Here is a 16,497-nt window from a genome sequence, read left to right on the forward strand (position 1 = left end):
CAGACCTGCACTGAACTGAACACTCTCCTGACTCCTCCTGCCAGCTCACTCGGACAAACTCTGGAGAATGTCCCACTGAGCCCATGTGAGATCACGGCAGGAGATCGTCCGGAGGACTCACCGCGTTGATGAAGTTTCTAACAGGCGACAGATAAAGAAAAAACAAATATCTCAGGATGAGGAAGTGACGATGATGTCAAGAGAGGTTCTGGTGATAAAGGCCGGTGTCCAAACAGCCCTCACCTGAACGCTCCAGATGTTTCTGAGCGGAGGATCTGCTGCTGCTGTGTTGTTCGTGTCTGAGAACGTCTGGAATGTGATTTCAGGATGGGACTGAAACCATCTCGTGGCAGAAATGTTGGTGCGTGTGGACACAGTAAACTCTCACCTAAAATAAACAGGATCTCCACGAGGATGTCGCTGACGCTGGGCGGGCTCCGGGGGGCGCTGCTGCTGCCGCCGCCGCCGCCGCTGCCGCCGCTGCTGCTACCGCCGCTGCTACCGCCGCTGCTACCGCCGACATCATCCCGCCCCCCCACCACGGTGAAGCACACGTTGTAGGGCACGGTGACGGCCACGTAGAAAGTTGCCAGCAGAATCAACCAATCCCAGCCGGCCTTAAAGGTTCCATAGTGGAGGAGGATGAAGCGGGATTTCTGAATGGCTGCTACTTTGTACTCCGGGATCGGAGGCTTATCTCCGAACATGTTCTGGGTCGGATGAAAGGGATGACAGGCAAAAATTACAGTGTGAATAAAATCTACATTGATAAATAATAATTTACTGACTATTAAATGTTTTCATTTGATTTAATGGACTTTAACTTTGTTATATTTGACAGTTTTAATGAAATGGCAGCAGAAGATATAAAATGATTTGGGGAAAATGTTTTTGTAACTCGGAGGATTTTTATCTGCGTAGATTTAATAAGGCAATCTGGGAAAATAGTTTCAAACGGATAATTAGGTTCCTGTTTGCACGTAGCTCAACATTAATGCAGTCAGATACATCACAGTCCTTTTATGAGCATAATATTGTTCAGTTTCTTCTTGTTACATTTCACCGTGAGTTATTTTTCACGTTTATGTCAATGAGGATCGACTAAATAACTAAAACGCTGTAATTTAACATCACTTCAGAACGACCATGACACTGAATCAACGGTTTCACCAAACGCTGAATATCATAACCTTCATTTATTTCAGGGCTGTTGCATTTAGACTTTATCTAAGTGATACACACAAACTCCAGAAAACTCATTATCTGTCAGTTTGTACCTTTTTTCAGTGAAAGATATGTTTTTAACGAAGGGAACAGAAGATATCAAATGTCCTCATCAGTCATAAAGTTATCGTGAAGCTGCTTCTTACAATGATTGGCTCAGAAAAAAAAGAAGCTTCTGCTTAAATGGCAAGTGAAGAAAAAAGACAAACGAGCTGCTCATTGAAAAAGGTTAAAGTCAAAATGTTAAACTAAACTTTCCTTCTTGTATTTTCATCTTTTTTTATATATTAAAAAACTTATTTTTCTTGAGAATAAAGAACAGAAATAATTAACATCTGAACAGATGAAACACGCAGAGACTCACGTTGTTGATCTTCAGTTTGCTCTTGTCCTGTTTCTGCAGGTGTCCCGACAGGTGGTAGAGCACGGCTCTGCTGCGGCGCCGGTTGGCGTTGAAGCCTGGCGGGCGTGTCACCTGGTGCACCTCCAGACCCGTCTCCTCGTCTGCGGAGGAGAAGGAAACGTGCTGAGATGAGACACAATTCAAACTACAACCTCAGACGAGAGTCCGTCTCATCCTCAACACACCAACAGCAGCTTCTCTCAACCTGCAGATGTTGACAGGTGAGTGTGGAAGGTTCGACTTTCTTCAGGATCTATGTTTCGATCATCTCACAAGGGCTCAGACATACAGGTTCGATTCCGGAAGTCGTGAATCCAGATGGAACGTCTCTCCCTCTTCATTTCCACTTTACATTTCATTTAATTTCATTCATGCACGTTTGTGTCTCTGTCAGTTACATGATGTCACAAACATGACTACAAACATTTTATCTGTCAAACACCAGAGAAGAACATTGTGTTTTGTAAAATATCGGTTGTTAGGTCGAGTACTTGTATTTAAAAATCTCATTTCAAACATTATCCGCTCGCTTGCTGTCGACATGAGCACTTAAAAAACCAACAAGTGTGAGCTGAAGTGAATAACAGTCTGATTATAAAAGGACTGTTTATCTTGACAGTTCCTTTGTTTCTTTGAGCACAATTAAACAGTCAGATCTTTCACTGTCGTCAGCCTCTTCACTCCGAGTCAATCTCACCGACACATTCTGCTTTTAAAAAAACAACAACAACTCACATCACGTCGAGCAAAGTGCCATAAGTGAGACGTTCAGCCGGTCGGCAGGTGAATGAGTTTGTTTGTGTCGATCCGTCTCACCAGAAATGTCAAAGTCTTTCCTTTCCCTCATTTTCTACCTGTCACCTTTTCCATCTTTCATTTTCTTCTCACAGAACTTCCGCTGAAAACTGAATATTAACAGTTATAGTCATGTCAGAGCAATGATTTGGAAAATAGAAACCGCTGGACCCCTCTTTTGTCCCCCGTCTTTGCTCTCCGTCCATTTCATTGTTCGTCTGACGCTTGAATGTAAAATGTCGTAACTCATGCGGTTTGTAAAACACAGCTCACAGCGTACGAGAGTCGGTTATCAAACGTTTCCGCAGTAAAGTGATAAGATATTCGAGCCAAATGAGAGACCCAGCAAATCTAAAAAAAAAAAAACATTTAACAAGCTCCTTCATCGAAAGAGACTTGATTACTTTTTTCACCGAGTGTAAAAACAACTTCAGGCAAAGGGTCAAATCAATAATTTGTGCAGAAAGAAGAAAAAACACAACAACAGATTCATGAGCTTAATATATTTCTGTTGATCCGGTTTTATGCAAAATTAATTTTACATTAAACAACTAATGTTATATGAGAACCGTGTGAATTAGTTTGAGCATCGACTGTGACGCCTGCGGCAGATTCACTCTGACGACATGAATCCTGTTTGCACTTGTTTGTTTTTAACGTCGCTAACTTTGTCACAAACATCTTGTTTTGTTTTCATTTATCGTAACAATGAGAACATTTCACAAGACGTATTTTTACGTCCCAAAGTCTGAGAGGCAACATCTGTATATTTGCATATTTCCAGCATCAGTTAATTCCTCAATGCTTCTAATTAGCTCACATCTGCACATTTTACACTGGATGATGAAACGTGTGTTTTATCTCTGTCTCGCCACGTGCACTTTATCACAGGCGCTCATTCATATCAATGTAATTTTCAAACAGACATGTATTTATTTATTCAGGGTGAGATTTACACCGGGGAGAAGGCGCAAGATGAGAGATGGAAAAGATAAGAGCTATTAAAATTATTAATCGACTCCTAATTGTAATAAAAGCTGTTGTGACTCTTCACAGCTGAAGAGAAAACAAAGCGAAGATGAGTCACTGAGGAAGATTTTTTTATTTGAATGGGTGAATGTGTAACATGGAAACTACAGCAGCTGCCATAACACATAATAAACTGTGGAGGTATTAGAGACAACTGTGCTTGTTGTTATTTCAAATCTTTGACAGTTTAAAGTTGAGAATTTCAGTTATTGCATCTATCAACACCTTCTGTCTCACCTCCTTCTGCAACTGAGTATCTGAGTGTCAATCATCTTTACTGTCCAGCACCAGAACTGTGAGCAGGAACGATGTTGTGTCTTTAAACTCACCGGTGTCGGGTCCGTGTTCTGGATCCTGGTCCTTCTTCTTGTCGGAGATGTCTTTATGGGACACGAGGAACAGAACCACTTCACCCTTTTCATTCTTGATGGGCACGATGTCCAGGAGACACCAGAACTGTGAACCTGCAGAGAACGCACACAGACAGACATCAAATGTTTCATCATCCAGGATCAAAGCTGCTCTCTGTGTCACTGCAGCCTCACGCTTCTGTTTCTGGCCGACCGGAGCAGAACCTGAGGAGGAACCCGACGTTGTCTCCACCTCAACACTGATCGTGTTGTTCATTCAGAGACGACGTTCTTTTCTTTTTCCTCCTCTGATCTCTCTCGTCAACAAGTCGTTTCTTTCTGCAGAACTGATCCATTGTCGTTTCGGTCTTTTGTTTGTTGGTACAAAGAAAAACATCGGACTCATCCTTTAAATCCGATAATGAATCAGAATCAGTGACCCCTGCTGGCTGCTCCATTAATACATGAAATCAGACTGAAACAAGCTGCTTTGGTTTTGTGTTACTCACCTGTAATCTCCGACTCGTGACACCATGAGCTGCGTTTCGTGCACGGCCGGCTCTGGTCCTCCCCCGGGACTAATACCCAGCGGCGGATCATGTATGTTCATGATGCATTTCAATAAGCGGGCGGAGGATTAGCTCAATAAAAACATCGAGGCTCATATTGAGGCTGGATATGTCCCTTTAGCCGGAACACGGTGGAAAACAGAGACAGTAAAAACTACTGTCGGCTGCTCGGACTCCACATGAATAACCGTGAACCAGCTCTGAGGATAAACCTGATGTTGATTATTGTTAATTCACTGGAGCACGTTGTCATTAACGTAGCAGGGATATTTAATTTCACCAGAAACCGTACAGACAGTTTCCCCGACTGATTTCACCTCCGTGTCATTTGTAGGTGGACGGAGAAAAGATGATGTTGATAAACTTCACAATATTAAATTAACTGAAAATTGAATTCTTCTTCTTTCCTGACCCGGATCACATGTTCTCACAAGTTTCATAATAGTCCGTCCAGTGGATTCTGTGTAATCTTGATGAAGAACGTCCTGAGTATGAGCAGAATATGTTTAAAGACGCAAAAAACAGCAGAAGTACGACTTTAGATAGATACGTATCAGACGGAGGCTTCTGTCGTACGTGTGCACGTCTTCCGAAAGTTTAAAAGTACGAACAAAACAAAGCAGCACCTTAGAAAAAGTTTTGAATCTCGAAAATCTGTGTGCTGTAATGATTGAGAGGAACAAGAAGCTTAAATCCTTAACAAGACTAGATTGAAATAAATATGTTTTATTTTAAACTCTTGATTGAGGCCTTGTAAGGACAGACATGCTCTCCTTCATATCCTATACAAACCTTAATAAACTTTATAAACTACTGCAAATCATGATATTAGCTTAAAAAGTACTTGTTCAGTGATTCTGTGTTTGTCCTGTGCATTTATTGGCCCCGTAGTTAAAAGAGCTGCTGATGCCAAATGTCCTGTGTTGTACAGTAAATCCCGTTGTCATGAATATATAATGAGGGTCGAGGTCTAAATGCAATTGTAAAACTGCGCCCGAGGCTTCAGCGAGAGAGCTGGATATAAATGTGTTTATTCTTTCTCCGCTCGTTCCCCTGGAGAAAAGCTCTAATGCTAATGCGAGCGCACGGAGAGCCTGAAACCCTTCTCCTTTGTAATTTGCGTGTTTGTTTTATGGACGTCTGCAGAACAGGCTTCTATCTCAGAGCGGCAGATGTGACTCTGTTACATGTGACTCCTCTTCACCTCCTCACTCATCGTTCTCCACATGCATCATTCATCACAGCTTTGATTTATCAATAATTAATTAAGAGCGGATGAATGAGAGGAAGGTTTCTTCTTCTTTCAGCTCTTCATTCACACTCCTCCTTTTCACTTCATCTCTCTTCCGTCAGCTCCTTCTAAAGATCTGGACAAACCACAGGGTGGAAACTGTTTCCTGCAGCGTCTGAGCTTCATACGTGTTTTTTTTTTTTACCATTTAAAATTCTTTGTTTGGCTGAATGTTGACAGCTGAAACGTGATGAACAGCACGAGGCTGCCGCTGTGAGGAAAAAGCTCTTTCAACCGTGCACATTAAAGAACCACAGTCAAATGCGAACATATTAATTATCTCCACCAAGAAGGTAATGTCTCCAACTGTTAGCAGGATTATGTAAAAACTACGGAACCTGTTTCCATAAAATTCTGTTGAGGTGACCCAAAACACAACCCATTAAATATCGGAGCATGGTAAAAGCTAAAGAGTGAAAGATAACATAACAAGCCACTTGCAGGTTCGTGGACAGCTGAAACTATGAGGTTTGTCTGTCCGCAGTGATGGTAAAAACTTTATGGGCCACATCATGAGTGCGTGAGCTGGAAATATCGCTTCGGCTGCACACAGCAACTGTGAAGTACATATTGTTTGATTATTTCTTTTAACCGTCTATGTGTTTACACAAAACTACCTACCAGATTTTCATAAAACTTGGTGGACAGAGGAGACATCACTTTTGGTGTTGATCTGGACAAGACGAGTCCACATGAACACTTCATTTCCTTTTCTTCAGCCAAACATAAAGTAAAAGCGAAACAACAAACCAGCACTTTGATTCCTTCGCGTCTCACCTTCCTTCTTGTAAAAGACCAGCTCGGTCTTGAACTCCTTCCTCTCGTCCAGGGCTCCTTGGATCTGAGCCGTCGACCGGTCGCTCGTTTCCGGGCCGTACAGGAAGTGGCACGCGCAGCTCTTCTGCATGAGCTCGGCGCGGGCGTAGCCGGTGAGCTCGCAGAAGCCATCGGAGCAGTAGACGATGGGGTAGAGCGACTGCACCTGGGCGTTTCCCAGAACAAAGTTACTGTCTGTGAGGAGAGAGGAGAGATCAATTATCATTATATAGTTTCATACTGTTTGTGCGTCCATCCAATCAGCAACAACCTGAAGGTAGAAGTAAAAGCTGTTTGTTATTGTGTTATTTTTATTTCTCTTCACGATCTTTATGTTACAGAGACTTTTATCGTCCAAAACTGAGAAACTTCAAAGACATTTTCAATTTACTACGCACAACACGTCTCACATCTGCAGCTCGAGTTCGAAACATAATCCAACGTCAACATCTAACCAGTCAAAGAAAGAGTCACGACATGTGACAACAGGGATTCTACGTTAATTAATTTCAAAAATAATCAGAGAGAGAGAGAGAGGGAGGGAGGGAGGGAGGGAGAGAGAGAGAGAGGAGGATCTATAACAAGAATTGGTCGGGTACGGTGAACACTGACAGGACTTTTGAGGTTCATTAATTGACTCACACAGGAACATGATGCTCTGTTTACACAGCCACACTCTGAGGCTGTAGATCAGTAGATGGGTGTGTGTGTGTGTGTGTGTGTGTGTGTGTGTGTGTGTGTGTGTGTATAAATAACAAGTGGAAAATACTGCCGGTGCATATTCAGTTGATTGGCCCTGGCACGTAGATGGGTGAACGCTCTAAAATGGACTATTTATTACTTTGCGCTCAGACGTTCTCATTGATTCATCAGTTCTAGGAGCCTGTGAGCCCTCTGCGTAAATATTTCAAGACCTAATAATGATGCATGAGGTGTGTGTGTGTGTGTGTGTGTTGTTTCATAATCTCTGTTGCTTTGAGCTCATTTTAAATGTTAAGACAAGGAACTTTTGCAGTCAGAGAGAAAGGAGCAGACGGAGGTAGGATCCATGTTTCTGTGTCACTCTCAACACACAGCGATGCCTCTCATTAGCTAATTACTCCTTTGTCTGACACATTCACACACTTCCTCTCTCCGGTGATGACAACATCACCTCACAGAGAAGGTGGAGATCCCCTTCCTGAAAATCCCCACAGGCCTTTGCTCTTCCTCCTGCGGGAACTGACCCTGACATCATCCGGCGCTCTGTGCCTGGATATGCAACCGCGCACGAGACGCTACGAGGCCGAAGCTTCGAAAGGCGACCGCAGTAATTACGCGACAATATTAAAACGCTGTTAAGCCGCGTTAATAAATACATTCAGAATCGTACAGACTTTGTGTAAGATGTTCTTTTCCTCTGACTGCATTTTAAAATTTCATACTTTCGTGCCAAACTTATAATGACTTACTAATAAGTCTGGCACATTATTTTTCAGACTCAACAAATCCCATGAAAAGACCAAAATTAACCAAACATTAATCAAAGCTTCGATATCGACTGACTCTCCGACCCTTTCCGCGGCTCTGAGCCTCCAGCTACTTCCTCACCGAGCAGGTAAATCTTTAAAGAACAAGCCACACAGAGAAAAAATACAAATTAACCCCGTGCGTTCGTAGCGAGCAATCTGCAGATGCCCTCGAGACGAAGGGTCGTTATGAACCCAGTGTTGGTGTGTGAACTGTAGAAATCTCCTTCAGCTCTTTCACGGGAAACATTGAATTTGTTATAGATTTATGGAAAAAAACGTCTTCTGTGCGTAAGAGAGTAGTTAGATACAAGATCCAACATCAACCATGGGTCCAAATAAACACTCATATGGATTTGATTGATGGTGGTTCGATGATTTCACATGACAAAGTTTACCCACAGCTGCAGCGTATTGATTCTGTCGTATTGATCGAGTCACATATTGAGCCACATTTTGCTTTTTTTTTTTTTTAGAAATCTCTCTTTTGGTTCAACATGAACAAAACCCAGAGGAACAGTGAAGATGAAGATATTGAATCTTTGGAGACACAAGTTTCGGTCGTTTGATTTGTCGGCAGTGACGGAAAGAAATCCTTGTCCCTCTGGACCAGATTATTTATACCTGTGGTGTTAATTAATATTACAGCGACACAAGGATCAGCACAGAGGAGGAAAAACAGAAATAAAAACAAAGTCAACAAACAACGTGTCCGACCACAATCTAATATGATCAAGCAGAACGATGGTCTCCGTTGCCTGGAAACAGGTTTCATGTTCGTCTTCTCTGAACGACTTTCCTGATCCACGTGTCTTTCTCCACCTCGTGGCCTCTGTGGTTCTCCACGGAGGCTCAGCATCGTCGCCTCTGATATTTCTGTCTTTCATTACTAATGACAAGGGCTGTAACTGATGTGCAAGGACGGGCAGCGTATTTATAAAGTGATGTAATTTATACTTTTCTATTAATGGTTATTAATTTGCCGTATTTTTTTTATCTCTTTGACTGTTTGTCCTCGTATCTTACGGAAAAGAGCTGCAGGACATTTGGACTAAAATCCATCAAATTGCAGACTTAAAACCCTGTATCTCTCTGCATGTGTCTTTATTCAGTAATAATGCAAATAAGAGCGTGTTCGTGAATCATTAAAAGCAGCTGATTTTATGGAGCACGGTCTGAGTGACACACGTTGTTCCCGCTACCCAGACTTCACTGCAGCCTGAAGGAAATACAAACTATTCCTGAACACACACCATCAACACCTCAGAGAGTCAGCTCGACTTTTAATCAGGCTCCGTCTTTCTGACTGTGACCTTGGTGAAGAGCTGGAGCAGGTTAGAGGAGGATGATGAAACAGGAATCATAGAAAACCAAATAAAAGCCATGTGAGATGTTCATAAACTCCATTTAGCCACAATCAGACAGAGAGGCTGGCGACCGCTGGTCTAATGAGATGTTCTTTCTTGTGAAATTAGGAATAAAGAAATAAAATAGTTCTTCTTGCTGGTCCTTTTTTTTTTATCTCTACTGTTAAAATAAAGGTCCACAGGCTTCAAAACAAGAGAAGGCTGCCTCAACATTTTTCATTATGTGAGTAAACGCACTTCTGAGATAAACTTTGACGACGTCTGCTGCTGCTCACTTTTGTCTCCTTAGCAACAACAGGAGTCTGAGCCTGAGCTAATGTCATGGGCGAGATCACAGGTGGCCAGTGACTCACTCCCGCCACCTTCCTGTGTACGTCATAAAAATCTATATCGATGACCCTCAACAAAATAAATGCTCAGAAAGAACAACGCAGAGTTTAAACAGAAAAAACACAAATACTGGACATGTAATGACAAAGTAAATGTATGTATTCATGTATGTATTTCTCCACGTGTCCAGTGTACACGTGTAAACTGTGATATCACGGTGCTCGAGCAAACTGGATGCATGTGAACCCAGAGAAATGACGCCCCGCAGCCATGACTGAACATTAGTGTGTATCTAACTCTCAGATCTCATCAACCTGTCAGCAGCATGATGCACGTCGCTCTGTGGAAAACATCTGACGAGGCCGCAAACCAGATCATAAACGTCAAGGTGCTGAAATGATTTTCCTTTTTGTGGGTTATATATTGTTTTGCCCAGAAACACAAGAGCCAGTGGAGGAAATATCTGCTGTGATGTTCGTCTTCATGCACCGTGGTCATGTTCACAGCGAATCCTCTGTTCCCGCTGAAGGTCTTTTGTACAGAACGTACAAGTTTACTTTTTTTCCTCTTTGCACAAACGAACCACTTCCCTGAAGTTCTTGCAGTCGAGAAAAATGTACAACTCGTGCATCAGAAGTTCCAGCGATGGATGAAGTTTTTAGGGCAGAACATGAATTTCTAATGAAATCACAAACTCAGTCACCGTGGAATCTGGATCCTGGTGCAATATAATACGTTCACCTTGGCAGAATATGAATCTGTGTGTGTTTGTGTGTGTGATGAGAATAAGAGTTAACCTTACGGCGAGACTTTATTCATGCAGCTCGCTCTCTCTCTCTCTCTCTCTCTCTCTCTCTGCCCTGTGGCTCTCACTCACCAGTGTCACGAAGCGTTTTTCGGAGAAACTAGTTCTGCTGCACATCAAAAGAAGCACAAGCAGCCGGTCTGGATCCCCACACGTCTGTGTTCCCTGCCAACACATCCACAGTGGACCCCACCTCTGCTGCCCTCCATTCAGCCTTCACACACTTTGACGATAACAAAACCTACATCAGCATCGGCCCCCCCCCCCCTCCTCTGGAACGAGTTGGGTAGGCTCAGCGGCAGCCTGTCCCCGAGTGCAACCGTCTGCATCAACACACTCCGCACTGGACACCTCTGCCACATGGGTTGTGTAACACGAGTGCACCCCAAGGCTGCGTCTCCTCTTTGTTTACCCTGGACATGCACCGTCCCCCCCCCCAACATGAACCGAAGTCAGCTGCATTTCCAGACGACGCCACCTGTTCCTCAACACCAGCGAGAGAAAGATACTGTGAGGAAACTGAGAGAAGAGACAAAGTCGTGGTCTGATTGTTGCACTTGAATCAGACATAATCTGCGTCCTTCCGTGGCTGCATTCGAAGACTGATTGCATCACGGTGGACTTGATAGACTTTTACAATTTGAAGGCTCCTTCCTCCAAGTGCGGCCCTGGGTGGATCCTTCCCAGGCCAACATATCCCATGATTCATTGTGCCTCGTTGACAAACAGTTTTTCAAAGAGGTAATGGCGGCAAAAAAGCGAGGTGAAAAGTCAGGAGAATTTTATTTTAATCGATTAAATTATTTTAATCACTCGACTGAAGAGCTGACGGCACACGTTAGAAAAACAACGACGTGTTTAAACAACCAAACGTCGTCCGTAGCTCTGTTGCTAGGTGACGGATGTAATGGCGGGAAAAAACGCTTGATGCAATAAAAGGGCCTGACCACCTCCTTTCGGTTCACCCGTCACGGTCTATGCGGCTGACAAAGGAGGCAGCCCTTTGCGTTATAGTTGTTTATTCCACACATTCTTCTTCCTGCACTACCCACAATGCAACTCAGCCACCGGTAGTTTGGTGAGAGACTCAGGTGGCAGTGTTGCCTCGAGCCTTTACCCTCAAGCACCTTCAACCCTGCAAATCAGATTCCGCACACATCTCCTCTCACAAGAGCTGTGAACACACACTAACATTCATTCTGATTGGATGTAAATTAAGATGCAGACCGACGTGAATTGAATTCCTATGGGGGAAAGGTAAGGGAAAATTAAAGTGCACAATTCCCAGGCCTGGTTCTTAAACACGTGGAAAACATCCTGACTGTCACAGAAATAAAAACGACACCATCGGACATTTGCTATAAAAACCGCCTGTAAGAATTCTCAAATGTGTCTGTGATAAAATTTGCAGATACGAGTCCGTGTGTCTTTATCCTCAAGATTCACATTGAGATATTTCTGATGAAGATAAGAAGTGGAATCCTGCTCTCTCTCTCTCTCTCTCTCTCTCTCTCGTCTCAACCGTTTTTCTTTTCGTCAGCGCTGTGAGTGCAGTGCATGATGGTATATATTAATCGCTCAGTGACCATCGGTTGTACACTAAAAAAACAACGAGTTCACTGTGTTGAATGTTAAAAATCTTCCGGTCAGAAGCTTCCAGAACATCAAACCACAGCGAAGAAGTCACTTCATCCACAACCTGTTCAACAACTCGGCTTCTGCTTCTTCCCTCACAGCGTGAACTCGCTCCTTTCAGCCTCACAACCGATCTACTCTCATCTTCCTCCTCCTCCTCCTCCTCCTCATCGCACTGAACGAACCTTTCACAGATGAACATTTCCTGAACAGGAATTTAAATGTCACGTATTTATAAAAGTGCAATTGCTCTAAAAATCCAGCCTGAGGAGGTAACTTCCATCTGTAATGACTGTTATTACCTGATGGGTTTTTTTTGAGCCCTCCTCTTCCTCTTAGCAACGTGACAGCGGTCATTACTGTATCCCCCCCAACACCATCGATCAATGCTCTCACCACTGTTTCCTTCACTGTCAGTGAAATGGACGCTCTGACTTTCCCCTGGTTTTGATCTACAGACATAAACTCTATTACTCTTATTTAAAAAAGAAAGTTTTGCATATATCTGCACCGATATAATGAAGTAAAGGTCCCTCACAACATCAGCGTCCAGACGAATGTCTCCAGTCAGGACATTTTAATCCTTCTCTTCACATAAAACTGTCTCTGTTGGTGAATTCAAATATTTTCCTTTTTCTTCATGACTCTGCATCTGAGAGGAAACACTTTGGCCACATTTCATAGGAGGTTGACAATCTGTCACTCACACTTCATTTTCATCCAGCTCACTTTCTCTTCCCTTATTTCTGGTGCATTTCAGAGTTGCTGTAAAAGCACTTTTCCAGGTTTGTCGTCTCTGCAGGAATTTAAAAAGCCACAAGTTTCTTTTAAAAATACAGAGGAACACGGCCCCTGTTAGTTATGTACATATTAATGAATATATTTGATATGCAAAGCTAATTATTTATTTCCGGAGGTTATTTGATGTGTGATGGATGGTGAGCGTGGTGTGTATAGATATAGAAGCAGAGAAGACAGGCAGGGGATCTCTCCTGCAAACACGCCTGAAGGCACAGCAGCTGCACGGCCTTGATGAATAATCTAACACACTGGACAGTTTGAGATGATTACAGGATTGGACAGTCTGTGAATATGAGTGTGTGTGTGTGTGTGTGTGTGTGTTTGAGAGATAGAATAAGAGCAGGAGATGTGAGGGGTTTGCAGATGCTGCTCGTATTGATTGTTGAGCTTCTATTATTGGATTACCAGAGGTTGCAAACAGAGGTGTGACAGGATAATTCTTCCACCCTGCGTAACTTGTCATTGAATTATACAACAGACTTGAGGTTACTTGATGCAAATGATAACAAAACACTGTTCACAAGCTCACAGACTCAGGGTCGAGTCCAGACCAGTCATTGCTTCAGTGCAAATATTGTGCTTTTAAAAGTTTTGAGAGTCCCAGAAAGTTCTGCTCCTGAAGGTTCTCAAACGTCTCGTATGCGTCCTAGACTTTTTGTTCTTCCTGTGAAGCAAGTAACACGTATGTCTGCTACGACTGGAACAAGCTGGTAAAGCAGAGCCACTCTTGACCGTAGCTACAGCGACGTTTTAAGCCTCTGGGTAAGAAATGTGACGTTTCTGACACACACAACACATCACCATAAGACAGAGGCTGAAGAGAGGTGCTGCAGCAGTGTGGGAATAATGTGCATTGTAATAATGTGCATTTTATTTGTTAGTGGGTGTTTACTGGTTTCTTTCGTGGGTATTAGTTCATCGTTAATCAATTACCAACATAATGTTAAATCATATTTATTCAATTTCAAGAACCTTTAATTATGTTTTGTTCCCCGAGTATTTCAGGCCCAGCAGCTGACGTGTTGTGAGAAAGTGGCAGAAACTAATTAGCAGAGTTCTTGTGTGAAAGTGTGTTTTTGGTTTTAATCACAGGTCAGCGATCTCTCTGAGAAGCTCTGGTGAAAACACTGTGGACCAAACAAACCAAAGAGCTGGACGCTGATTACAGATGCAGAGTTGGCGAGATTAACAGCAACAACGAGCTCTGCACCTCACAGGGGGAGTTTATGTGAAAACTGCCTGATGGTCGATATCTATGAATTCTTCTCTTTTTGATTCTTCTTGTCAGCATCTGAGAAAAAATGTGTGAGCTTAGAGAAACAAACCCCTCGCTAACAACAAGTTGTGTACTGTATGTGTGTGGAATAGCAAGACTACACACTGCTTAGTGGTAATGGATGTGTGCAGGGAGCACAACAGGAGATAGACAGCGTGATGCAACACACAAAGACGGATAGACAGCAAGAGAAAGAGGCAAAACACAGACGAAAACACAGATAAGAGCAAAGAACAGAGGGAACAATAAAGAAGAGCACAAGAGACGGCTGAGTGGAAGAAGAGGAGCTTTGTTCCGGCTGTCCTTTCTCTCACCGCACATATGTAGCTACTTTACAACATAGAGACAAACACCAGAACAATAACCCAAATGTTCCGTTTCAAACTGAAACTGCACCTCAGTGACACATTGACTTAATTCCGCCTCTCGTACCGGTTCCCTTTGAGCGAAGCACTGAATCCCCCAGTGTGAGTCTCTGAAGGTGACCTCCGACCTCTCTGTGGGTGACACAAAGAGCACACATGTGTCTCGGGGGGGTCGCTAATGTGTTGATAGGCCACCTGCTGACCTGGGTTCAGTTTGAATGGGCCGGTACAGAGGGTGTGGACTCCACCGCACATCGAAGAGTTTTCTTCTAATGATGCACCAGACCCTGTCTGTGTTTTTCTGCTCTCTGCTCGTCCTCAGTGAGCGTCGGCGGTGGAGCCGTCCCACATGTTCACATCTGGAGCGGTTCATCCTTGAGCGTCCTTGAAGAAAAAAAAATCCTCGCTCTCCATAGCCTCCAGCTTTATAAACAAAGGCTTGAATGAACGGAGAGAATAAAAAGTAAAAAATCTCCCTCACACACATTCACACCAGAGACTGTAAACAAAGATGGACGACGTGTCTCCACTTCTTCCCACTACCCAGAAATCCCAGACACCAACGCCATCTCGCCCCATAAATCTAATTCGGTCCGTGCAGAAATGATCGTGGTGAAACCAAACTTACAAGAAACGAACATTTGAACACAGTTGATACGAACGACCTGTGTGTTCAGACCAAAGGTGAAGCGAATGCTGTGTTATGAGAGTCGTCTGGTAATTCGCCTTCAAAGTGTCTTTTGAAGGGACCGTTGGCCGCAGCTTTGAAAGGTAGAAATGGCGGGGGGGGGGGGGGGGGGGGGGGGGGGGGGGGGGGTTCTTCCTGTGCGTCCTCTGGTGCCCTTCATGTGACCTTTATACAGTAACTCCTGAGTTTCACTGTCGAAGCCGATTAAGAAGACGTAATGATGAGCATCTTCGCTGCTGTGTCTATAAACTGAGTAGCGCTCGCATATAAAGCTGAGCGAGGATTAATGGCAGGGTGCTGGCACTTCACGTAGCGAGTATACAGCTGCGACTCGAGACGGCACTCAAACCCACAGACCCGTACATGTATCAGGCCTCAGGTGGGATCCATCCAAGTTTAAAAACATGTGGGGCCTGATTTTCGAGTTTGGGAGCAAGAGAAGAAAAAACCAGTAAACACAGAGACGGTGTGAAAAAGGTGAGAAACAAACGAAGCTGATGGCAGACGAAGAAAGAAAATGAAGATTACTTCACAGGCTCTTTTTTCTTCTCCACCCATCAGGTCTTCAGAGGCAACAGAAGTCTGAGACAGAACAACCTGGCTGTGGTAGTGAGGAGGCTTGAGGTTTCTGCTGGAGACACATTTATATTGTGGCGGCTGTCGTCTCGTTTCCACAACTTCTCACTGCGGCGGACATGAGTCTGACCGACTGCTTCGAGTCAAGAGAAAGAGTCTGGGGGATTTTGAGGGGAATGTTTGCAGAGATTGGAAAATGAACCGATCGGGTTTTAGAATTGATTGAGAGGTGAGAACATAGACTTTTGAAGGGGAAAGGGGAAAACACGGTGGTCTCATATATGATGTTCAAAAACTAAAGGGACGTTTGATATCAAACAAAGAGACAAAACAAATGAAGACAAACCTGAGATAAATAGACAAATGGACACACACACACACACACACACACACACACACACACACACACACACACACTCCAAAGTGAATGGAGGAGCTGTGAACAGGCCTCTGGCTACTATTGTTCCACTGGTTCTCTTTCATGAGACTGACAGACGATGTAATTGGAAGAAATAACTCACTATCTATTTCTATTGTGGACATCTACTGTCTACAATCAAAGTTTCCATTCTCTACTCACTCTAAACCTTGTACTTCAGTCATTTCTCCAAAAGAATCACCGGCAGCTTGGTACACATTTACATTTTAAAGTACCCACTCTTAATGATT

General features: G+C 43.5%; 1 protein-coding gene across 2 annotated transcripts in view; it reads right to left on the reverse strand.

The window, feature by feature from the left end:
- Positions 1-16,497, reverse strand: part of kcnh3 (potassium voltage-gated channel, subfamily H (eag-related), member 3) — a 74,408-nt gene that overhangs the window by 18,887 nt on the left and 39,024 nt on the right. For both annotated transcript variants that reach the window (XM_069532545.1, XM_069532543.1), the window contains exons 2-5: positions 6,439-6,672; positions 3,781-3,915; positions 1,589-1,728; positions 389-710 (exon numbers count right to left, since the gene is read on the reverse strand). In XM_069532545.1, coding sequence (XP_069388646.1) covers positions 389-710; positions 1,589-1,728; positions 3,781-3,915; positions 6,439-6,672 — 831 coding nt within the window. The remainder of the gene's footprint in view (positions 1-388; positions 711-1,588; positions 1,729-3,780; positions 3,916-6,438; positions 6,673-16,497) is intronic.

This window comes from Paralichthys olivaceus, chromosome 10 (genome assembly GCF_024713975.1).
Source record: "Paralichthys olivaceus isolate ysfri-2021 chromosome 10, ASM2471397v2, whole genome shotgun sequence".
NCBI lineage: Eukaryota > Metazoa > Chordata > Actinopteri > Pleuronectiformes > Paralichthyidae > Paralichthys > Paralichthys olivaceus.